The sequence below is a fragment of the Acomys russatus genome, chromosome 29 (genome assembly GCF_903995435.1).
Source record: "Acomys russatus chromosome 29, mAcoRus1.1, whole genome shotgun sequence".
In the NCBI taxonomy this organism is placed as follows: domain Eukaryota; kingdom Metazoa; phylum Chordata; class Mammalia; order Rodentia; family Muridae; genus Acomys; species Acomys russatus.
Window position 1 is genome coordinate 20,551,705 of NC_067165.1, and position 25,328 is coordinate 20,577,032.

The following is a 25,328-nucleotide window of genomic DNA, read 5'->3' on the forward strand; positions in this document are numbered from 1 at the left end:
GATTTTAGGCTCAAAATACAGTAAATTGGCAATAATAGTATTAAGGTAAGATAGCAAATAAAGACCTAAATCTATTGCTGTTCACATGCAGATGGAGTTCTGAAAGGCTGCGAGTGCCCCTGCAAACACCTGTAGTGTCTGTCCTCAGAACTGTGTGGAAACAAGAACAGAGACAACTCAAACACAGTGTTCATTAGTTAAAGTGCAAACTTCTGTGAACCTGACATCACCAGAAACCCAGCTTTGACAGCTTTAAAGTTATCAACTAAGGTTATTGACTAAAGAAGTGCAGAAAAATAAGTTTCTTTAGAGTTTTCCCCATATTTCCCCATATTTCAGAAATTTTAACTGATCAAAGTCCTAAATTCCTTTGTCATTGCCATCTTAATTTTAAAGAGAAAGTTATACCTGTAAAAAGATAGGGAAAAAAAAAAAAAAAAAACCCCATCCAGTATTTTCTTGATTCCTTTTCGTCAAAGAAACGCAATTCTTCAATAAGTAAGATTTTTTTCAAATGATTTACAAATCTTTATACTGAAGTTCAACTATTTTCCTAACCTCTCACATAAGGCTTATTCAGTCGGTTTTACTCCTTTGACTATGATGCTTTTAAAGACTTGCTTTGAAACCGAAAACTATGAAACTCTCCTTCTGAAGTTAAGGCTGTATTACTTTGTTCCTTTCTAAATGACAAGGTGTTTGTCCTTCCTGTTGTGAAGACAGAAGACAAAAACTTTCCTTAAAACTGCTTATTGCACTAAAAGAGAGAGAAATCTAGTCTCAGTTCTTAAACACGATAGATACGGTCATAATACGGTCATAATAGTCACTAAAGCACTATTCTAATGAATATAAAAGCAAAAGGAGCTATACTCCAACATATTTATGTGTATATATATATATGTGTGTGTATATACATACATACATACATATACACATATGTATAAAAATATGTGTGAAAATCACATTAAGGTAAGAGAGCAGTAAGTAAACTAGCAAAAACCAAAAACCCCAAATCCTTTTCTTTTTCCATCCTATAGAGTTTCAGTTTTTAAAATATTTACCCTTTATAAAAGCTTCAAGGGATTTCCAGGTATAACTCAGACAAACAGGAGGCTTTAGAACATCAGAAAGATGTCTGACAAGACTTCTTATCTTTATAGCCACTTTAACAAACTCACTGCAGAAAGGAATCCTCAGGTTGCCACTGTTTCTGTACAAGTGCACACAGGCAGAGGTGAGTCCAGAGCCAGAAGAGCAGACACTCATAAACATGACCTCAGGAGCCAAGGACTCAGAACTGTGTATAAGATAGGAGCTAGGAGTAAGGTACATAAAATAAAAACAGAAATCTAGTTTGCCATGCCTTACTTCACATGAGTCATTTGTGAACATATGAATATCATTTGTAGCTATAGGGACAAAAGTATAGGTGCCGAAGGCAAGGGAGGTAGTGAACGAAATGAAGGTGGCCTAAGGAAGGACACAAGGGAAAGGAAGCTTCCCAGTGGAATGAACTATAAAATATATACACAGACACATATATATCAGTAGTCTAGAGCTAGATATATATGCACTTGAACTATACACGTGTGTACTGAAAATACAGACCCCTTTACAAGAATAGATGAATGCACATAGTTTTTCTGCACATAGAACTAAACAATCATTATTTGTGTAGGTGTGTGTTTTTAAACCATCATTCACCTTTTCTTTACTTTTTTGCAAAGATAGTTGTGCTGCTAAGCAACTTGAGGTAAAGGCATTAAAAGGGTTAGACTGTAAGAAGTGAAAATAAACAACTGCAATGCTTCCTACAAGAGACTGCAAAAAAGCAGCTGGCTGGTTTCCTAGTATATAACAATTTTCCTTGGATCAGCATAAGGACCAGACCTCTACATAGTGTTGGCTTCTGTATGGCTGGAGGCATCCCCACTGGAAACATACAGTGTATATTGATTCGTCTTGCAGCTCTTCCTTGGAGAATACACTTGGACTTGTTAAGCAAAGTACATTGTGCGTAAGGTGTCTTGGTGAATCTGTACAGCCTTGGCAAGAGCTTGTGGGTCTCGTCCATTGCTCTGTCCTGAAACGTGGCTTCCTTCAGCACTGTGAGAGAAGGGTTAATGAGCACAAGCATTCTGTTTTAATATAATAATTCTGCATATTACACACTGTAGAAAATTCCAAAAATACTAGAAAAGAAAGACTGGTGTAATAAACTTTATGTCTGTCATTTAGCTTCGATATGGCTAATTTTACTTTGGCACTTTCATTTTCTCAGGATTAACTAGAAACAAATCCCAGATATATCATTTTGTCTAATATATATAACCATATATATACACATAATAATACATTATTAACATAATATATTATAATTATAAAATATAATTATATATTATATAATTAATATATAATTACTAATATCTTCTTTGGATAAATTGAAGAAACAAGTAAGTTACTAGATCATTCTTTTTTCCTTCTTTCTTTCTTTCTTTTTTTTTTTTTTTGGTTTTTCGAGACAGGGTTTCTCTGTGTAGCCTTGGCCATCCTGGACTCACTTCGTAGACCAGGGTGGCCTCGAACTCACAGCGATCCGCCTGCCTCTGCCTCCCGAGTGCTTCTTTTTTTTTTTTTTTTGAGACAGGGTTTCTCTGTGTAACAGCCCTGGCTGTCCTGGACTCACTTTGTTGACTAGGCTGGCCTCAGAGATCTGCCTGCCTCTGCCTCCCGAGTGCTGGGATTAAAGGCATGTACCACCATGTCCAGCTTGTTTTTGTTTTTTTGAGACAGGGACTGGCTTTATAGACCAGAATAGTCTCAAACTCCTAGAGATCCACCTGCTTCTGTCTTCCCAAGTGTTGGGATTATAGGCGTGTGCCACTGTGCCTGCCATTCATGTTTTCCAAAGACTTATTTTACTTTTTATGTGTATGTGTATATTTACATGCATGCACCGTGAGCATGCCTGGTGCACAGATCCTGTGGAAATTGAGACCGGGTCCTTTAGGGGAGCATCCAGAACTCCCAACCACTGAGCCTTTCATTTCTCCAGCCCCAGACCATTCTATTATTAGTAAGCCCACATAGTATTTTTAGTAGAAAGCCTTATTTTGGGCCATCAGTTGTCATCAATTTGTACACAGTGCACTGGCTGTCTGACAGCCTGTGGAACTTCAATTCTGAATGGCAAGACTTTCTACAGACAGAGGCACATGTACATGGAAGTGCTATAGAAGTGGCCTACAGACGTCAGGCTGCATTTGGACCCCTGCTCTTTGTGCTTTTATATTACCTGTCATGTTCCTTGTCCACAAGGTGATATCTGGCTCTGAATGCCACCAGGTGAGCGTAATACGCTGGGGCAGGGATAGAAACAGACCGTGTGCAGCGTACGTAGGTGTGGCAGAGCTGGTAAGTGAGCAGCTGAAGTTCATCTGCAGTGAAGCAGTTGTCATCCCATAGAACGCGATAGTGAGAAGGACGGCTGGTACCCTACAGGGAAGAGATGCTTTATTCTGTGGATCACTAAACATTTTGTCTCTTTTCAAAAAATTTTCATTGGTGGGCTGGCAAGATGGCTTACTGGCTAAAGGTGTTTGCTGCACAAGCCTGGTGACCCGAGTTTGACCCCTGGATGCCATGTAAAGGTGTTCAGAGAACAGAATCCAGAGAGGTGTCTTTCAACCTCCACTTTTGTGCAGTGGCATGCACACCTTGCCACCATATTAATACTCACATACATACACAGTAATAACACAAATGTTTATTGGTGTATACTCACTGTGCATAGTACTTAGTTACACAAGAACATTTTCATATAAGTATGTGCCTTACTTTAAGCAGACAACCCTTGGACTCCCTTCCTTTTCCCCACTTTCCCCTACACAGTTTCCCTTCTATTTTCACATCACATATATATTCATGGTTTTACATATCTATATAAAACCTTAATGCTTTTTACCTTTTATCATTTTATTTTACGCGTTGGGTGTTTTGCCTGTTTGTATGCCTGCGCCCTGCGTGCATGCCTGGTACTTGTGGAGGCCTGAAGAAAGCATTGGATCTGCAGACCTGGACTTACAGTTGGGAGCGAGTCACCATGTAGGTGCTAGAACTGAAAGAGCAGCCAGTGTTGTTGTTGGTTTTTGTTTTTGTTTTTTGAGACAGGGTTTCTCTGTGTAGCCTTGACTGTCCTGGACTCACTTTGTAGATCAGGCTGGCCTCGAACTCACAGCAATCTGACTGCCTCTGCCTCCCGAGTCTAGGATTAAAGGCGTGCACCATGCAGCCAGTGTTCTTAATCTCTGAGCCATCTCTCTGGCCCCTCTTTATAAACTCTAGGAGGACTTGTGATTCTCCTGTCTTTACCTGTTTAGTCCAAAATTACAACTCTGTGCTACCCTACCCAGCATGCAATGAAATTATGTGCAGTCATAAGGCAAAGTGAGATCATGATGCTGGAAGTCATCATGTAAGTAAAATAAGCCAGATTAAAAAAGACAACACCAGATATTTTCCTTTGCATGTTAAATCTATATTTAATATTATGTATATATGCATTTATGTGTATGTAGACATAAATATGTGTGTGTGTATGTACAGGTCATAAAATAGAAAGCAGATAAGGAGAAGGAAGAGATCTCAAGGGAGGGGGAAAAGGAGAGGGTAACAGAAAACATATGATGTGAAAGTGGGGTGTGGTAGGAGGCACAACAAGAGAAAAGGAAGCAGGAGGTTGGGAGGGGAGGGCAATGAATGATAACAAAGCACAATAACACACATATATAAAAATGCCACAATAAAACTTATTATTTTTGTGGGCAGCGGTGGCACACGCCTTTAATCCCAGCACTCAGGAGGCAGAGGCAGGAGGCTCTCTGAGTTTGAGACCAGCGTGGTCTTTGGAGTGAGTTCCAGGACAGCCAGGGCTACACAGAGAAGCACTGACTCAAAAAACAAACAAACAAAAAAACCCAAAAAAACCAAACAAACAACCACCACCACCACCAACAACAAAAAATCCAAATGAAAACAAACCCAAATAAAACTCCATATTATTTTGTATAACATTAAAATTGATATAAATATACATAAATAAATAAACATTTTATTAAGATCTGCATTAAATTAAGGGTCCACTTTAGGAAGATTCAGTCTATTAAGCTAATTCTACTTTCTTTCTTTCTTTCTGTCTGTCTTTCTTTTTCTTTTTTTTTGGCTCTTTGAGACAGGGTTTCTATGTATAGCTCTGGGTGTCTTGGAAATCACTTTGTAGACCAGGCTGGCCTCAAACTCATAGCGATCTGCTGGCCTCTGCCTCTCAAGTGCTGAAATTAAAGGCAAGCATCACCACGGCTGGCTCACTAATTCTGCTATTTTCATAAAAACTATATCTCTCTTAAAGTAAGGAAAAGGAAGAAATTCACTTACTAAAGGTTACATGTGGAAACAATTAGGAACACAGAGAAAAGTACTATTTTTCTTTTTGCTGAGGCTCTAAAAACATCTCACAAGAACTGAAGTTCTAAATGAAAGCGTCTCACTCAGGAGTAGGCTCACCTGTATTCCAGCATGGCTGCAGAGATAAAAGTCAAATTCATATGGGTGAGTAATGTCAGTGTCCACCGTAGTTCCAGCTGGGATGTTGCCACTTCTTCCAACCTACATTTTTTGGATCAAAAAGACAAAGGTGAAAAAAAAGTATCAAAAAGTACATTAACAATATTCGAATACATAAACTGACCTCACATTTCAGTGCTTTTAGTTTGGAATATTACTTAAGCAACTATTAAGTACACCCCCCACATAGTCTTAGTTCCTAGTTTTTAAAAAACTCTCCTCCTTCTCATTACTACAACTATTTGGTTTTTCAAGACAGAGTTTCTTTGTGTAGCCTTGGCTGTCCTAGAACTAGCTCTGTAGTTGAGATTGGCCTTGAACTCACAGAGATACATCAGTCTCTGCTTCCCAATGCTGTAATTAAAGGTGTGCACTGTCATGCCTGGCTTTAGAGTCTCAATTATTTTGTGTGCACGGGTATTTTGCCTACATGTATACTAGAGCACCACGTGCATGCGGTGCCCATGAAGGGTTCCCTGAGACTGTAGTTACAAATGGTTGTGAGCTACCATGTGGGTGCTGGAAAATTGAACCCAGGTTGACTGTAAGAGCGGCCAATGCTCGTAACCCCTAAACCATCATATCAGACCTCTATTCTTATTAGTATTTTAAGAGACAGTTTCATGTAGTCCAAGCTGGCCTCAAATTCACTATGTAGCTGAGGGCGAATAGGTTTATGTGGTGCTGGGGACTGACCCCCGGGCTTTAAGCATGCTAAACAAGCGCTCTACCAACTGAGCTGCATCCTTAGTTCCCCTAGTTCCTAATCTTATTGGTTTCTTTCTTTCCTGTTTTTTTTTTTTAATTTATTTATTTTACTTTATAAGTGTTTTGCCTACATGCATGTCTGTGTACCGTGTGTGTGTGTGTGTGTGTGGCCCACAGAGGTCAGAAGAGGGTATTGGATCCCTCTGCATCCAACTGGAATTGTGGATGATTTTGAGCCATCATGTGGTTGCTGGGAACCAAACCCACGACCTCTGCAAAAGCACCCTGTGCTCTTAACCTCTGAGCCGTCGCCAGCCCCAGACATTTCTTAACATGGGTGCCGGCAAACAAGAAAGAGTTACATGGTCTCCACTGCTTGGTGGGTGACAGGGTGAAAGGCACTCAAGCTCAGCTGACACTTTACCTACATGTGTACTGTGAGTGTTCTTGAATTATACTATGTGAGAATTACCATTTTTCATGGAGACTACTATATATTAATGAGAAGAAATCTTAGTAACATCAACAAGAGTCAGCATTTATTAGCTATGTCAGGTTCTTTTCAAATTTATGTTATTTGTGTATATCTGTAAGAAAGTATGTCATACATGTGCTCACCAAAGCCAGAAGAGGATATCAGATCCCCTAGAGGGAGTTTCATGTGGTTGTGAGCAGTTCATGTGGGTGCTGGGAATTGAACCTAGGTCCTCTAGAAGAGTAGCCTGTGCTCTTAACCACTAAGCCACCTCTCCAGCCTTATGTTAGGTTCTTTAAATACAATATTTTTGCATTTTGATGACAATCCTGTACATAAAATAATAAACTACAAAAAAGAGAACATTGTAGTTACCTAGCTTGGATTTGAGAGCCACCTCTCTCAGTGGCAGCTCTGTAACCATCTGAGAGATTATTTAAGGTCACATTTCTTCATTTTCAAGACAGAGATGATAACAATAATAATATACACTATGTGTAATATATAGTAGTAGCCATGGCTCACTTGGATTTGCTTTGTAGACCAGGCTGGCCTCGAACTCACAGTGATCTACCTGCCTCTGCCTCCCAAGTGCTGGGATTATAGGCGTGGGCCACCAGACCTGGCTTAAGATATAGCATTATATATAATAATAATTGTATAATCTTCTTTGGGAAGATTAAATTAGTTAAACCAGAAAGTATTTAGGTTAGGTATGCAACTCAGTGTATATAGCCTAGTGTTCACGAGGTCCTGTGTATAATTTCCAGCAACACAAAAAGTAACGAGGAGAAGAAAGAAGGAAGAGGGAAGGAGGGACAGGGAGAAAAGAGAGGGAGAGAGAGATATTGGAAGCCTGGAGGTGGGGAGGGAAGTTTGCTTAGAACAGTACTATAACAGATATGGAATCACCCTTTCTGTTCTATCGGCACAAAACAGTCGTGTATGATGTCTCTTCTGAACTACGATGTAGGTTATTCCAGGTTGATAGTCTTTCTCCAAACTGATACAGGCTTCTCGAACTGCCAGTAGCTCATAATATAATACCTAGAGAAGGTAACACAGAACGATTGGGTACAGCCAATTGTTTCTTTTACATATTCCAAAGCAAGTCAAAGACTTAACTTCATGACTTCTTTTATTATTTTTTAAAAGATTTATTTATATAGCATGCTGCCTGCATATGTGCCTGCATGGCAGAAGAGGGCACCAGATCTCATTATAGATGGTTGTGAGCCACCATGTGGCTGCTGGGAATTGAACTCAGGACCTTTGAAAGCACAGCCAGTGCTCTTAACCTCTGAGCCATCTCTCCCGTCCCATGGCTTCTTTTATTTTTAAAGATCAATTTTAAGTTAATATGTATGTGCATGGTTATGAGTTCGTGCACATGAGTGCAAATGCCCTGGATGCCAGAAGAGGGCATCAGATCCCCTGGAGCTACAGGTAGTAGTGAGCCACCTGATTGGTCCTGGGAACGGAACTCTTCACCGCTAAGCCACCTCCCCAGCCCTGCCTCATGACTTCTTACCATCACTTACTTCATAGCTCAGTGTGCTTCTCCATTTTAACTGTGAGGAGAACAATAAAGGCTCACATAGCCACAGGAATCTTTTTAAATTTCTTTTGTTTTGTTTTTTGAGACAGGGTTTCTCTGTGTAGCCTTGGCTGTCCTGGACTCACTTTGTAGACCAGGCTGGCCTCGAACCCACAGCGATCCGCCTGCCTCTGCCTTCCTAAGTGCTGGGGTTAAAGGTGTGCACCACCACACCCGGCTGATTCTTAGGAACTTTTAATGTCAGGTGTTCACCCCCCAAACCAGATACCACACCATAAGCATAGTATTTGGTTTACTTATGGTCTAAATATATTCCAGGCAACCAACCTGTCTAAACTGTCCTTCTGAAACACCATCCCGATAAAAGATAATACGAGTTGGTTTGAATCGGGTTGACTTATAAAATTGGATGAGCAGTTCCCGGACCATGGAGGCCAAGTCCTGGATGATTTCCTGTCGGGGTCTCTGAACTCTTACTGTAGCACAGTATCTGCTTGGATGGGCATCCATACTACCTACAACCTAGGTTGGAAAAAGTGAGAAAAAAATTAATCAAAACTAAACTGTCTTCATTTACATCTGTATTTATTGTAACCTTTCTGGTTTTTTATTTTTGTTTTTTAAGACAGGGTTTCTCTGTGTATCCTTGGCCATCTTGGACTCACTTTGTAGACCAGGCTGGTCTTTAATTCACAAAGATCTGCTTGCCTCTGCCTCTCAGAGTGCTGAGCTTATAGGCATGCACCACTGTACCTGGCTGTAGCCTTACTGCTTATCCTTATTTACTTTGAAAATAACAAAAATCAGACAACTCCCAGTAAAGAATAAAACACCAGAATAGCATATAAAAACAAGTAGGCAGTATTTTTTTCTTTTTCCACTTTCATGTGTGTGTGTGTGTGTGGCATGCATAGCCATGTTTTGTATGTGTTTTGACACACGTGAGTGTGTGTGTATGGATAAACTAGAGGTTGCACAGTTATAGAAAGAACAAGCAAGCAAATTACAATACTTATAGGAAATTTAAGGAATAAAGTTAACAGATTTAATAGGTATATTACATAGAACTTGTACCCCTAAACCAGAATGATCAGCCTTGTCAATAACTCTCAAACCCAAAGAACAATAATGAAAGTTGGTTACAAGAAAATCATTAAAGAACTGCATAACCGACACCCCCCCCAAACAAACAAACAAAAGACAAAGCAGGGGCTGAAGAGATGGCTGAGCAGTTAAGAGCACTGGCTGCACTTGCAGAGGATCATATGGTGGCTCACAACTGTCTATTAACTCTAATTTCAAGGGATCCAATGACTTCTGGTCTCCATGGGGACTGTCACATGTGGTGCATAAACATACATGCAGACAAAACCTCATATATAAAATAAAAATAAAATCTTAAAAAGACAAAAATTAAATCATCCAATCAATAAATGGGCTAATAAACAGACAGTTCTGAAGAAACACACACACACACACACACACACACACACACACAGAGAGAGAGAGAGAGAGAGAGAGAGAGAGAAGAGAGCACTCAGCAGCCAAGCTTGACAGCCTGAATTTGATCTCTGTGATCCACATGGTCGGAGGAGAATCAACTCCTGCAAGTTGCCCTCTATCTCCACATGAGTGCCGTAGCACTAATCTATATCCCTCCCCATAAACAATGCAATTAAAAAGAATAACTGGCCAGTGGTGGTGCACACCTTTAGTCCCAGCACTTGGGAGGCAGAGGCAGGTGGATCTCTGTGAGTTTCAGGCTAGCCTGATCTAGAGTAAGTCTAGAACAGCCAGAGCTACAAAGAGAAACCCTGTATCGACAAACCAAAAAAAGAAAAAAGAAGTACAAATAGCCATTAAACATTCAAAAAAGTGTTCAATATCTTTAAGCTTACGGGAAATGAATATAAAAAGTGCTGCAATTCCATCTCACCCAGTCAGAATAGCTATCACCAATAAACAAATGCTAGCTAGGATGTGTTGAAGGAGGAAACTTATTCATTGTTGGTGGGCATTTGAGCAGCCACAGTTGAAATCAGTAGACAGGTTTCTCAAAATACTGAAAATAGAACTACCATATGACTTAGTTATCTCACTCGAGTATACACCTGAAGAACTTAAAGTCAACACAGACCACAGAGACACTTGTTCTTCCATGTTTATGGCTGCACTATTCACAGTATTGAGGAAAACTGTACCAACTTAGATGTTCACTGGCAGATGAATGGATAAAGAAAATGTGGTGTAGGTACCAGTAATCTGGGTTAGGGTGGATGGAACTCAGGTCGTCAGGCTTGGTGGAAGGAGAGAACCAACTCCTTCAAGTTATCCTCTGACCTCTGAGCTCCACGTACATGCCCCCAACAAACAAACAAACATAAAAAAAAGAAAACGTGGAGCCAGGTGGTGGTGGTGCACACTTTTAATTGCAGTGTTTGGAAGGCAGAGGCAGGCAGATCTCTGAGTTCGAGGACAGCCTGGTCTACAGAGATAGAATTTCAGGACAGCCAGGGCTGCACAGAGAAACCTTGTCTCCAAAAACAAAACAAAACAAAACAATCAACCAAACCAAAAAAAAAAAAAAAAAAAAAAAAAGAAAGAAAGAAAAGAAAAGAAAAAGTGGTAGTTGTACACACAATGGAGTTTTATGCAGATAAAAACAATGAAATCATGGGGCTGGAGAGATGGTTCAGAGGTTAAGGGCAATGACTGCTCTTCCAGAGGTCCAGAGTTCAATTCCCAGCAACCACATAGTGGCTCCCCACCATCTGTAACGTGATCTGATGTCCTCTTTTGGCAGGCACATATCCATGCAGGCAGAACACTGTATACGTAATAATAAATAAATAATAAATTTTAAAAAATTAAATGATGATATTCAGAAAATAGATACAAATGGGGACTGGAGAGATGGCTCAGTGGTTAAGAGCGCTGCATGCTCTTCCAGAGGTCCTGAGTTCAATTCCCAGCAAGCACACGGTGGCTCATAACCATCTATAATGGGATCTGATGCTCTCTTGGGCAGATAAAACACTCATATCATCAAATAAATAAATAATTAAAAAAATAGATACAAATGGCAATCATTATGTTAAGTAAAATAAACCCAGTCTTAGAAAGACAAATATCACATGTTCTCTCTCATATATGAACCCTAAATTTTAAATTATATATATACATATATATATAGACTAGCTAGGAGAATGCAAGGCCCCAGTCAGAGAAGGGAAAGAGGTACTGCAGAGGGCAATGGAGAAGGAAAGTGACTGAGAACAGGAATATGGGTACACACAATGCTACGATAAAATCCAGTACTTAGTACGTTAACCCAAAAATAAATAAGAAAAGAAACTATGAAATTGTGAAATGTGAAAACCACAATGCTGCTGTGAATCTGGGCTTTAGACAGGACGCACTTGTCTGCAGGTACTCACAGCAGCTATGGAGGGCTTCTTTCCATCTCCAGCAGGTGGGTGAGTGACATCTGCACCCAGGAAGATCACTGGTTGCTGGAACACAGAAGGTCTTAAACACATTTTTTTTAGAGTTAGACAGTTCCCTTGTTTCATCTGTTTTACATGATCGCAATACAAATGCAAGCCACTGACAGTACAGAGGAGGCCTATAGCCAGCAGGCAGCTTCAGAGACCTGAACTGCTAACTGACTCTTTTTTTAACTAAAAAAAAAAAAAAAAAGTTTTTTATTGAAACAGGGTCTTTCTTCATAGCCTTGGCTGTCCTAGGACTCACTATACAGACCAGGCTGGCCTTGAACTCACAGATATCTCCTTGCCAAGTCCTCTCAAGTTCTGGGGCTAAAGGTGTGTGATACCATGTCCAGCCTGACTAATTTTTGTTTTGTTTTTGGATTTTTCGAGACAGGGTTTCTATGTGTGCAGCCTTAGCTGGACTTGCTTTGTAGACCAGGCTGGCCTTGAACAGAGATCTATCTGCCTCTGCTTCCTGAGTGTTGGGATTAAAGGCGTGCATCACCACGCCTAGCCATCTTGACTAACTTAATTCATGAATCTCTGGTCAATGCAATAAAAGCTTTTAACATCTCTCTGTCATTTTTAAGAACTTTCATGCTTTATCTGTCTGTCTGCCCACCTATCTATATATCTAATTATCTATCTATTTTGTTTTTTGGTGGCACACACCTTTAATCTCAGCACCCAGGAGGTAGAAGCAAGCGGATCTCTGTGAGTTTGAGATCAGCCTGGTCTACAAAGTGAGTCTAGGACAGCCAGGGCTCTGTTACACAGAGAAACCATCTCTCGAAAAAAACCAACCGTCTCCCCCCAAAACCAAAACAAAACAAATTTTCATGTTTTAAACAGTAGTTCTGTAGTTGCTAAAGCAACTGATGCTAATATTCTCTGTAATTGGGAAAATAATAATTTTCTTCATTGTATCCCATTGATTTTTATGCATTTGAAAAATCTACTTACATTTTAAGTCTATGGGACTTAAGGACAAAAACAATCAGCAAACATTTGACTTTTAGTTTTAGTCTATTTTATACTTTTAGGCAAGGATTATAGGAGTCAACTATTCCCTGACCCAAAGAATAAAATTTGAGTATGTGTATACACACACACACACACACACACACACACACACACACACACACACACACACAATGTCCTAGCCTTTCCTTTTATTTTAAAACTCTATACTTTAAAATTGAAAAGACTAGGGCTCAGAGATGGCTCAGCAGTTGTTTACCCAGAGGACTAGGGTTTAATTTTCAGCACACACACGCGTGGCTCACAACTCTCTGTAACCCAGTCCTGGGGATGGAATACATTCTTCTGGCCTCCAGGCACTGCACACACATGTGTACAAAGATACATATAAAATAAAGGTTAAAAATATTTTTAAAATGTTGACTGTTTCTTAGTTCTTGAATGTGTTGGTTAAACTCTCTACCTCATTTATGAATCTCATATCCTGTTTATCAAGACAGGGTCTTGCTGTACATAGCCCTGGCTGGCCTGGAACTCACTATGTAGACCAAGCTATCCTGGAACCCTCTATGTAGATCAGGCTAGTCACAGAGATCTAGCTGCCTCTGCCTCCCAAATGCTGGGACTAAAGGTGTACACTTAACCATTGAATTAAACGTATCTCCAGCTCCAACAGTCTCTTAATTTTGTTACGATTAGTTCGTGACAGGAATCACTAAGGTTGTTTCTAATATCTTTTAGTAGCTATTTAAGCCTATGTAGAAAAACAAAGAATGAACAAGAATAGCTTACCTTTGATGAGGTACAAGAATATTATTGATTCCTCCAAGTTTAACATTGATCTTTAGGCACAAGTTTGAAAGAGTTTGAGGAGATGTTTTTATTACATTCTTGACCTGCACACACTGTGTGGCCATACCCAAAAGTGTATCTCCTACACGTTTCACCTCCGCTGGGGAACAAATGCAAATGACCCAGTCAGAAAAGAAGATCCATGAAAACTCACTCACTGACATAAAGCTCATAAAGGGCCCCCTGAAATATGTCAACATACTATAGGACACCTGAAATTATACCAATACTAAAACAATGCTATTTAAAAACGCTGGGCGTGGTGGCGCACACCTTTAAACCCAGAACTCGGGAGGCAGAGGCAGGTGGATCTCTGTGAGTTTGAGGCCAGCCTGGTCTACAAAGCAAGTCTAGGACAGCCAGGGCTACACAGAGAAACCCTGTCACACACACACACACACACACACACACACACAAAAGCATGAAAATTTTAGAGCATTAACTTAGAAGTTTTCTTTTCTTTTTTGTTTTGGTTTTTTTTTTTTTTTTTTTTTTTTTTTTGAGACAGGGTTTCTCTGTGTAGCCTTGACTGTCCTAGACTTGCTTTGTAGACCAGGCTAGCCTGGAACTCACAGTGATCCTCCTGTCTCTGCCTCCTAAGTGCTAGGATTAAAGGTGAGTGCCACTATGCCAGGTAGAAGTTTTCTATTGGTTTATTTTGCATATGAAAAGTATATTTAAAATTTTTTTGTATATTTAAAATTTCTTAGTACTCAGAAGTAGAGGCAGACTGATCTCTGAATTTGAGGCCAGCCTGGTCTACAGAGTGAGTTCCAGGACAGCCAGCGATAACCACAGAAACCCTGTTTTAAAAAAAGAGAAAAAAAAAAAAAAAAGGCCGGGTGTGGTGGCGCAGGCCTTTAATCCCAGCACTTGGGAGGCAAAGGCAGGTGGATTGCTGTGAGTTCGAGGCCTGGACTACAGAGCGAGTCCAGGACAGCCAAGGCTACACAGAGAAACCCTGTCTTGAAAAAAAAAATTACACTTTGCTTTTAATTCATTATTTGTGTATGTATGTGTATAGACATGTGTATATAACGTGTGTCGTGTGTGCATGTGTAGAGGCCAGAGGCCAACTTTGTGGTTGGTTCTCTTTTTCCAATTTACATGGGTTCTAGGGATCAAACTTAGGCTGTCAGGATTGCATGGCAAATGACTTTACCTGCTGAGCTACCCTGACAATCCCAAAAAGTATATTTTTAAAATTGAGGAAAGAAAAGGCTTCTATCAAATTCAAAAGATTATTAAGTTGAAGACAATTAAGATTCAAAAGAAGCTGTGGATCCAGGAGGAGCTGGAATTTGTTGTATGCACGTATTAAATTATGAAAGAATAAATCACAATATTAAAAAAGACAGAGAAACTGTAGTTAAGAACTAGGATTATGCTGGGCATGGTGGTGCATGTCAGTAATCCCAGCATTCTGGGAGGCAGAGGCAGGCAGATCTCTGTGAATTTTGAGGCCAGTCTGCTCCACAAAGTGAGTCCAGGACAGCCAGGGCTATTAAACAAAGAAACCCTGACTCAAAAAACCAAAACCAAAACCAAAACAAAACAAAAAAGGAACTAGTACTATTCTTGCAGCCAATCTGAGTTTGGGTCCTGCCATTCATCTCAGGTGGCTCACGGCACCTCTAACTGTAGCTCCAGGAAATTGTACACCTCTGGACCCCATGAACACTGCACTTATGTGCATATATCCACAGACACACACACACACACACACATGATTTAAAATAAAGTAGATGTTTTAAATTAAGAAAAATTATGTGTATAGGTATTTTGCTTGCATGTCTGTGCCCCACAAGTGTGTCTGGCGCTTGAGAAGGCCAGAAGAGTGCATCGTACTCAATAGAGCTGGAGTTACAGGTGGCTGTGGGTCCCATGTGGGTAGTGGGAGTTGAACCCAGGTCCTCTGGAAGAGAAGCCAGTGGTCTTAATATCTGAGCCTTCTCTCCAGTCCGGTTTTTTTGTTGTTGTTGTTGTTAAATGAAGGCAGTTTTACAAAGATAAATGGTCTTTTTTATCCTCCTCCACTTCTCCAGCCTGAGTAGGATGTACAGTTTCCTTGACAACCCGTATTAGCATAGAGGTAGCACCAGAGGTGGCTAGGGAAGACTTTCCTCTAGCAGTTTTCCATATACTAACTTCAGTGTTCTAACTTTTTTAAAAAATTGAATTACTTTATTAATCTTAGAAGTCAGTAATTCCAAAAGGCGCCTGCACCATGGCAGTCACCTACTTGCCTCCCCACTCTGGGGAACTGGTGCTGTTGGCTCCCCTCCCCCTCCCTCTCAGAAAAGGGAAGATCAAGTTTGGTGGATGATGTTGGGTCTGAAGCTTGTACAAAATAAAATAAACTTAATATTTCAATCTGGAAAAGAAGTGAAAGCCAGATGCAAATAGCCAAAGATCCTCTTTTATATCATCTGAGAGCAGCAGGAGGAGAGATAGAGAGATAGCGGGGTGGGGGTGGGGTGGGGGTAAGGGCAGGGAAAGGCACACTCTGGCTGGGACACAACGCATAAGGCGAGAGTCCCCACTGCCGAGTTCCATCCAAACCCAGAGGGTCTGTTTCCCTGTTGTACTGCTAAGTCTGGTTTGGCTGATGGCAACCATCTACTGTCACTTCTGCTTGAAGGCCTTGGGGACTCTGAGGCAGCAAAAAAATACTATGGACCCCTCGCAGCACCGTGGAGGCTTAGCCTCCCATTAAGCTCCCAGGAGCGCACAGCAGGTGCTTCCCCAGGAGTCTCTGGTTCTTCTGTCAGTGTGAGTAGGATCTTAAATTGTCCCTGACTTCATCGACTTTGATTTTCTCTGTCCTATAACTGTAGCAAGAGCTCCAGACTGTGTGGTTAAGGGTTTGGATCTAGCGAAAATAACATGGGGAGCTTCCAAAGATCCTGTGGAACTGGCAATGGGCATAAAGGCTGAAAGGTTAAGGCTGTTCTGGAGTCCGTTCAGCTGCCCTTCTGCGGGGGGACACTTTGGAAGCCCCAGTGTTCTAACTTTTGTGGCTGTTGTTATTGGCCGAAATTTAGTGTCTTTTGATTTCCTGCAAGCGAGACTCCTAAATCATTGCTCTGAGTCACTTTTCTCCTGTTAACAGGTGCTGCACACACTAGTGATTGTTACTCTGCTAACCTGCCTTTTGTTTGAGCAGTCTGTCGCAACTATTTTCCTTCCTTTACCATAAAAATTTGTATAACCACAAATATAAAAAGCTATGGAAAATAACATACACAATTCCTTACTATTATTTTATTATGGTATTTTCCTATAATCTTCTCACTTACAATTACAGTCTTTTGAGTTTTAATTCTATTTTCCAACACTTAGTTTGAAGCTGAAGCATTACAACATAAGAAAAAGCTGTGGCAAGCAGGCGAGCTTCCTGAAGGCAGCCTATTGTCTGTTTGCCCAGCTGACAATGGGTATGCCCTGGTGAGGCATGGACCCCAGGGCTTTTGTCTCTAGGTTGCTTCTTGCAATCCTTTCATGATATGCCTTTTAATATTTGTCATTGATGTATTCCTCATATATATGGCATGGTGTGGAGAGACCCTATTGTTTCCTGGGTATTTATTCATCCTGAAAATGCAGTTTTAAATTACCCTTACCATACACAGGTGTCTTCCCTGGCAGGATGACGATAATGAGCTGCAGGCCTGAGTAGGTGTTCTTGAGATGCCGGAACATGGGCTCCACGCTGTCCGCCCCCTGCGCATATTTGCAGAAGCATGGTTGGCCTTGGATGGGCATCCCTGCGTCCTTGGAAATCTTCCGCAGCTGGTCCGTGAAACCTCTAAAGAAGGTGAAATCAGTAAATAGAAAACCTTTGTCTAGACATCAAAATGTACAAAGTACTGTATCTTTTGTGTTTGTGTATAGTATTAAGGATTGAGTGCTGGGCGTGGTGGCACGCACCTTTAATCCCAGCACTGGGGAGGCAGAGGCAGGTGGATCGCAGCCTGGTCTACAAAGTGAGTCCAGGACAGCCAAGGCTACACAGAGAAACCCTGTCTCGAAAAACAAAACAAAACAAAAAAGATTGAACCCACGGTCTGTGTTTGGCAAGTACTCTACACTGAGCTATATCTCCAGCTCCAAGCCTACCAAACAGTAATCAAGAATTTAAGAAAGAAATGGAATCCAGGCATGGTGGCGCACGCCTTTAAGCCCAGCACCTAGGAGGCAGAGGCAGCAGAATCTCTGACTTTGAGGTCAACCCGGTCTACAAAGTGAGTTCCAGGACAGCTAGGGCAACACAGAGAAACTTGGTTTGGAAAATACAAAGAAAGAAAGAAACAGAGATGAAGCAAAGATTTGTGTACTTGCTCCATATAGAAAAGCTCACCAGATTACTAATGTTGAAGGCATCAGAGAGTACCAGTAACCTATTGTAATCTCCCATTGTCCTTTGGGGATTTGTTCAAAGATTTCCCAGTGGGGCTAGGGAAATGGCTTAGTTGGTAAAAGATTTGCTGTGCATATCTTATACTGTCAGTACTGAGGAGGTGCAGACTGGAGGGTCCCTGGGGCTTGCTGGCCAGCCAAGCTGAGTTAATGAATTCCAGATTTAGTAAGATACCTTGTCCCAAAAAACAACAAAACAAAACAAAAAACATAAAATGGAAGGTGGCTAAAGAAGACTATTGAAACCAACTTGTGGCCTCAACATGTATGCATCTATCTGAACACAAACATATACATACATGTATATACATATGTACACATTCACACATACAAGCCTCCTTTGGATGTAAACTGTGGGTGGTAACTAGACCCTAAAATTTAATGCCTTCTGGGCTATAATTTTTGAAGTTCCAGGTATAGCAAATAAATTTACATAAATTAATTTTTTTATAATTTCCTTTTCCTTTCTTTCTCCTTTTTTTCTTTTTCTTTCTTTCTTTCTCTCTTCCTTTCAAGACAGGGTTTCTCTGTGTAGCCTTGGCTGTCCTGGACTCAACTTTGTAGACCAGGCTGTCCTGGAACTCACAGTGATCCACCTGCCTCTGCCTCCTGAGTGCTGGGATTAAAGGCATGCGCCACCACTGCCTGGCTCTGGGACTCACTCTGTAGACCAGGCTGGTCTTGAACTATGAGATCTACCTGCCTCTGCCTCCCAAGTACTGGGACTAAAGGTGTGCGCCACCACACCTGGCTTTATAATTTGAAAATAAAATACTCATTCTTAATACACATTTTGAAACACCAGCATGCAACTTTTTCTTTCCTTATTAAGTTGATAACCTTTGCCTTTTCACTTAAATAATTCAGTGAGTTCCATGTCAATGAGAGACCCTGGTATAAAGGAAGTGGGTAATGTTTGACTTACATCTTAGAGTGATGTCAGTCTGGCCTCTATATACACAAACATGCACATCCACGTACACCTGCACATGTGTGGACGTGCATGTACACACACACAAATTATTGCCGAGACTGGATCTTGCTACCTTCTGATTCTGCCTCAGCCTCCCACGTAACTGGCATGATAGGTGGTCCCAGTGGGATGGAAAAATAGTTTTAAAGGCTCATTGGTTGATATATTCCATGTAGAGGCCACATTAGTTAGAACATGAGATGAGTAATCTAAAATTGGAATGCAGGGCTTGGGTGTAGTTCAGTGATATCACCTATTGGAGGGACAAGGTCCTAGGTTCACCCCTACTATCAATTATTTTTATTTTAAAAATAAAATTTTTTAAAATTAAAAAAATTCCAAACACAAAAGGTCCCCAAACCAAACCAATGAAACACCTTACTTCAGTATTTCTTCTCTGCACTGCCTCTGTGTGGCAAAACAAGCTATAGCCCACATTTTGATTTCAACTCCTGTGTGGAACTGCTTTCCCCGCATGTCCCACACGCCATGGCTCGGTGTTGCTACTGTCCGGTTCTGTAAGAGAAATAACATGGCAGAGAAACAGAAAGTTTCACAGACAGTGCATTTCAAGTGAGCTCAAGCAAGCGTGTCAGATTTCTGAACTGATCCATCTTAGTACTCTCTGTGGAGTGGACTGTTCTTCATCAGTATTATTTATACTGCTAAAACCAGAAAGTACAGTAAGAGGGCAACCGGATGGTTCAGCAGGTGAAGCCACTGGTCCCCAAGCCTGATGACCTCAGTTTGACACCCCACATGTACATTGAGTCACACACGTGCATCCCCACAATAAATAAGTAAATGTAAAAAAGTTATGCTAAACTCAACCAAAGAAATTTGCCCTGAAACAAACAAAACACTGAATGTATTGTTGGAACAATGAAATAATAATAAGTTCAAGACTTAGAGCACCATTTTCTGTTTCCTTAGCAAGCTGTTCACGCAGGATTAGAACATTACAACGAGGCTTACCCGTCCTCCATACTGGAGCATAGGCGCTGGAAGTACGCGTCCAGTTACGTGGGCCATTTCATCCCGCACTTTAAACTGAAACTCCTGAACAAACGGATCTGTTTCATAATTTGCACTTCTTACCTAACGACAGAAAAGATTTGTCATTATTCTCAGACTTTCCCCGAACCTCTTACTATACTTGCTAGAACCCCCTCTTTTCCTTCCACTCTGCCAACCATGTTTTGTAATAAGTATAACCAATGGTGCCCTGACTATAAACCAGAGAATATTATCCTGCAGATTGTGTGAAGTCTATGAAGACCTTGGTAATTTATTCAAAGCTTTTTTTTTCTTTTCTTTTCTTTTTTTTTTTTGGTTTTTCAAGACAGGGTTTCTCCATGTAGCCTTGATTGTCCTGGACTTGTTTTGTAGACCAGGCTGGCCTCTAACTCACAGTGATCCGCCTGCCTCTGCCTCCCAAGCGCTGGGATTAAAGGCGTGCGCCACCACCGCCTAGCCAATTTATTCAACACTTAAATAGAGATATTAGGTTGCATTATATACTTCAATTATTTATGATCCATGAAAATGATAATTTTAAATAATTAAGCAATTTCAGGAGAAATACTTATCTAAAATTGGATACAAAATGCTGACTGGAAAGGCATAGATTAGTTAGTAAAAATGAAAAAAAAAACCATTCTGATTATAAAGAATCTAGGAAGCTAGACATGGTGGTGCACACCTGTAATCCCAGTACTCAGGGAGGTAGAAACAGGAGGATTGCTATGAGTTCGAGGCCAGCCTGGTCTACAAAGCAAGTCTAGGACAGCCAAGGCTACACAGGGAAACCTGTCTCAAAAAAAAAAAAAATCTAGAAATATAATACTAAAATTTGTTTTATGTAAAGTTTGACAGTAAATAGTAAAAATATTTTTCTATCTGCTTTATAACATATAAATTTATATAAATTTACTTCAGTATTTTCATATATATGTTTACTTAGGAGAAACAATAAAAACATAGTAAAGGTAGTTATACATTATAAAATTTACATAACATATAATACATAGTCAAATAAAGAATACAAGGTTGTTCAGCAGTATATCTTACCCTAATGTATGCTATTAGCTATTTTTCAAAACATACTTGTCCTCAAGGCAACAATTTAGAAAGTCTGAGTAAGAATTCTACTACAAACTATATAACTTAAATAAATAATCATAACCTTCTGACAACATGTAAGAAAAGCCGTTTGTTTTCTAAACTAGGCAGTATACACTCTTTTCTCCAAGCCTGTCAATCACTTTTGGTGTCTTCTAGTATTTCTCTATAATAAGGTTATAAAGAATATCTGTAGGCATAAGATTATTGTGTAATTCAAATGCTGGTTTCTGTACCCTCACCATATCTGGTTGCAATCCTTGTTCTGAGAATCTCCTGCCTCAATGTTATGTAAACACTGCTCCTCAATTGTTCCCTGATGTGCCAATAAAGCAGTTTACAGCCAGTTGCTGAGCAGGGGAGAGAATAGAGTTGGACTTCTTGCCAGCAAGGAGAAGGGGAGGAGGAAGGAGGGAAAGGAGGAAGAGGAGGAAGGAGAGGAGGAGGAGAAAGAGGAGGAAGAGGAGGAAGGGATTCAGCTACCAGTAAGGTCCAGGTGACATCAGCAAAGGAATTGGAGCAGGGAAAGCTACAAAGTGCAAGTATCCCTGGGATGTAAGCTGGGAGGAAATCAGATTAGTTTGGAGTGTTAAGAATAGAGTAATAACTGCTCAGTTATTGTACTGTGAAGCTTATTATTCAACAAATATAAGAGAGGCTCAATTATTTGTGTAATAGCCAGGTTAAGAGAGAAACTGAAAAACAAACAGTGTTATAGAAATAACTTTAACAAATAACAAATACCATTTATGGAGATTTGCTACATGATGTACTTGGTAGGAAGTGCCTATTCATTTTTTCACAACTGTCTTATGATATACACATAGGTTATTGTTTGTCTACAAGACCGGGTTTCTCTGTATAACAGCTCTGGCTGTCCTGGAACTCTCTCTGTAGTCCAGGCTGGCCTCAAACTCGTGGAGATCCACCTGCCTCTGCCTCCCAAGTGCTGGGATTACAGGCGTGAGTCACCACTGCCTGGCCTGTTTGATTGTTTTTTGAGACAGGGATTCTCTGTGTAGCCATGGCTCCCCAAACTCAGACACAAGTTAGAGTTATCTGAAAGCCTCAACTGCCTTAGGCTATAGGGCATTTTCTTAATTAGTGATTGACTGGGGAGAGCCCAAACCACTGTAGGTGGTGCCCTTACTATGCTGGTTGTCCTGGGCTTTCTAAGAACGCAGGTAAAGCAAGCCCTGAGGAGCAAGCCAGTAAGCAGCCTCTGTATCAGCTCCAGCCTCCAGGTTTCCAGCTTGCTTGAGTGTCTGTCCATACTTCCTTTGATGATGGACAGTGAGGTGGAAGTGTAAACTTAATAAACCCTTTCCTCCCCAAGTTGCTAATGGTCATAGTGTTTCATTGCAGCAATAGGCACTCTGACTGAGACACATACTATCCTCCCCATTCCCCCCAAGACAGGGTTTCTCTGTGTAGCCTTGGCTGTCCTGGACTTATTTTGTAGACCAGGCTGGCCTTGAACTCACAGATTCCGCCTGCCTCTGCCTCCCAAATGCTGGGACTAAGGTGTGCGCCACCACCGCCTGGCTCATACTATCTTATTTAATCAAGTTTTAGAAAAAAATAGAATTTAAAAAATGTTCAAATTTCCAAAATAAATGTGAGACTCAGATAAATCATAGATCATAAAGCTGTTTCCTCCCCATGTTGCTTTTGGTCATGGTGTTTTATCACAGTAGTGTTTGTTTTTTATTCTTATGTAGCTAAGGCTGACCTCAAACTCAGACTAGTTATATAGCTGAAGCTTGTCTTGAACTAATCTTGCAGTTTTTAACCTCCTGAGTGCTGGGATTGTAGGTATGTGCTACCACAATGGCATATCTATGCTGGGGATTGAAGCCAGAACACTCTGCATGCTAGACAACACTTAGTTCCTCAACCATGCATTTGACAAATGATTATCAGCAGAGCTGTTACTATTCCAAATTTCTGGTTAATAAAGCATCAGAAATTATTTTACTTTTTTACAGGGGCTCTCTGTGTTAGCCTTGTTTGTTTGTTTGTAGACAGGGTTTTCCTGTGTAGCCTTGGCTGTCCTGGACTTGTTCTGTAGACCAGGCTGGCCTCGAACTCACAGAGATTCACCTGCCTCTGTTCCCCCCCCCACCTTGAGTGCTGGGATTAAAGGTGTGCACCACCATGCCAGGCCAGAAATTGTTTTAAAAACAAAGTATGTAAAGCAGTATTAAAACCCAAGCAAAGAATGTTCTGTATTAATTTTAATAAGTTTGTGGACTTTTTTTGTTAAAAACAAAAAAATTTCTCAAAGTGCTAGTAAATTGTTTTGGGGAATGTATTCATATTTACAGATCCCCCCCCCCTTGTTTGATTAGACAGTTTAAGTGATATTCAGGGGAGAACAATACAAGATCCAGGTATTCCTTTTTAAAAAAAACTATCCCATTTTGGGTATTCTATCAGTTATTTTTAAAATTATTTTTACTTTGTGTGTGTGTGCATTTATGTGTGTGCAGGTGCCCGTGGGGTCTAGAGGACAGTGTCAGATTCCCTGTGCTAGAATCTCAGGCACTTGTGAGCCTCCTGGTATGTATTCTCTCCCAAGGCAGCAAGTGTCTTAAGCACCGTGCCAAATCTATTGATTTATTTATACATTTAGTTTTTTAAAAGAAGAAATGAACAGATTAATTCATGATTTTCATAGAAAAATAAGAAAGAACAGGTGATAAGTTGGCTTGGTGGCGAAAGCTCCTACCTCCAAGATTGGTGACCTAAATTCAAGCCCTGGTCCCTGAGACCTACATGGAAGAAGGAGAGACTGACTCCAGCAAGCTGACCTCCTCAGTAGCATATGCATGCTCACCCCCGTGTGTACACAAAAACAATAAATCATAATTTAAAAAAGAAAAATTAAGACATAAAATAAGCTTGGTGGTAGTGAACCATGCCTTTAATCCCAGCACTCAGGAGGCAGAGGCAGGTGAATTCCAGGACAGCCAGCGCTACACAGAGAAACCCTGTCTCGGCATGGGGGGCAGGAGAGAAAGAAAATAGAAGTTTTTTTATAATTCTATTACGCTGAAAGATGAAACATCATTTTAAACACATTGATCCAGGTCTACCTTATCATTTCTGAGGTCTTGTATATTAATGTAGTTGTTGTCATGAAGTGTGTAAGATAAGCATTTCCTTTGTTGCTACAGTCTCTCTTTTTTTCTTTTTCTTTTTCTTAATTTATTCATATTACATCTCAATTATTAGCCCATCCCTTGTATCCTCCCATTCCTCCCTCCCTCCCACTTCCCTCCTTCTCCTTCCCCTATGTCTGTGATTAAGGGAGACCTCCTCCCCCTATATATGCTCGTAGAGTATCGAGTCTCTTCTTGGTAACTTGCTATCCTTCCTCTGAGTGCTGCCAGGCCTCCCCATCCAGGGGACGTGGTCAGAAAAGGGGCATCAGAGTTCGTGTGAGAGTCAGATCTCACTCTCCACTCAACGGTGGAGAATATCCTGTTCATCGGCTAGGTCTGGGTAGGGGTTCGAAGTTTACTGCCTATATTCTCCTTGGCTGGTGCCTTAGTTTGAGGATGACCCCAGGACCCAGATCCGCCTGTCATAAAGCTCTTCTTGTAGGTTTCCAGGACCCTGTGGATCCTTCTATTTCCCCATTCTTCCATGCTACTCTCACCTAAAGTCTCAATAGGATGTCCTCTCCTCTGACCCACTTTCCTGGTAAGTAAAGTTTTTCATGGGACGTATCCCTTGGACTAGTGTCTCGATATCAGTGAGTATATACCATTTGTCTCTTTCTGCTTCTGGGTTAACTCACTCATTATGATAATTTCTAGTTCAATCTATTTGTCCACAAATTTTGGGAATTCCTTCTTTTTAATAGCTGCTGCAGTCTCTTAATGACAGTCATTGTATCAGTTGTGTGAATGTATAACAGAAGTGCCTTGAGTTGGGAAATGCTAAGTCCCAGGATGAATCAGTAAAGTTGTCAACAGACTGTGTTTTATGTTGGTTTCAGGACTCATATAGTTAACTCTGGAAGTCCTCTTTCTTAGGATCTATAGCGTCTCAGTGACCACCTTAAGGGTAATATGCCCAGGAGACACTAGATGTTTGCCATTCTGAGTCTCCACAGTT

General features: G+C 40.7%; 1 protein-coding gene across 3 annotated transcripts in view; it reads right to left on the minus strand.

Annotated features, from left to right (window-relative positions):
- Positions 1 to 1,320: 1,320 nt before the first annotated feature.
- The window catches only part of LOC127211972 (protein argonaute-3), an 86,703-nt gene continuing 62,695 nt past the window's right edge, over positions 1,321 to 25,328 (minus strand). For all 3 annotated transcript variants that reach the window (XM_051172062.1, XM_051172064.1, XM_051172063.1), the window contains 10 exons: positions 20,058 to 20,180; positions 19,465 to 19,598; positions 17,314 to 17,498; positions 13,631 to 13,790; positions 11,804 to 11,894; positions 8,694 to 8,888; positions 7,721 to 7,855; positions 5,566 to 5,667; positions 3,299 to 3,498; positions 1,321 to 2,109 (listed from right to left, as the gene is read on the minus strand). In XM_051172062.1, coding sequence (XP_051028019.1) covers positions 2,001 to 2,109; positions 3,299 to 3,498; positions 5,566 to 5,667; positions 7,721 to 7,855; positions 8,694 to 8,888; positions 11,804 to 11,894; positions 13,631 to 13,790; positions 17,314 to 17,498; positions 19,465 to 19,598; positions 20,058 to 20,180 — 1,434 coding nt within the window. In that variant the 3' untranslated portion in view covers positions 1,321 to 2,000. The remainder of the gene's footprint in view (positions 2,110 to 3,298; positions 3,499 to 5,565; positions 5,668 to 7,720; positions 7,856 to 8,693; positions 8,889 to 11,803; positions 11,895 to 13,630; positions 13,791 to 17,313; positions 17,499 to 19,464; positions 19,599 to 20,057; positions 20,181 to 25,328) is intronic.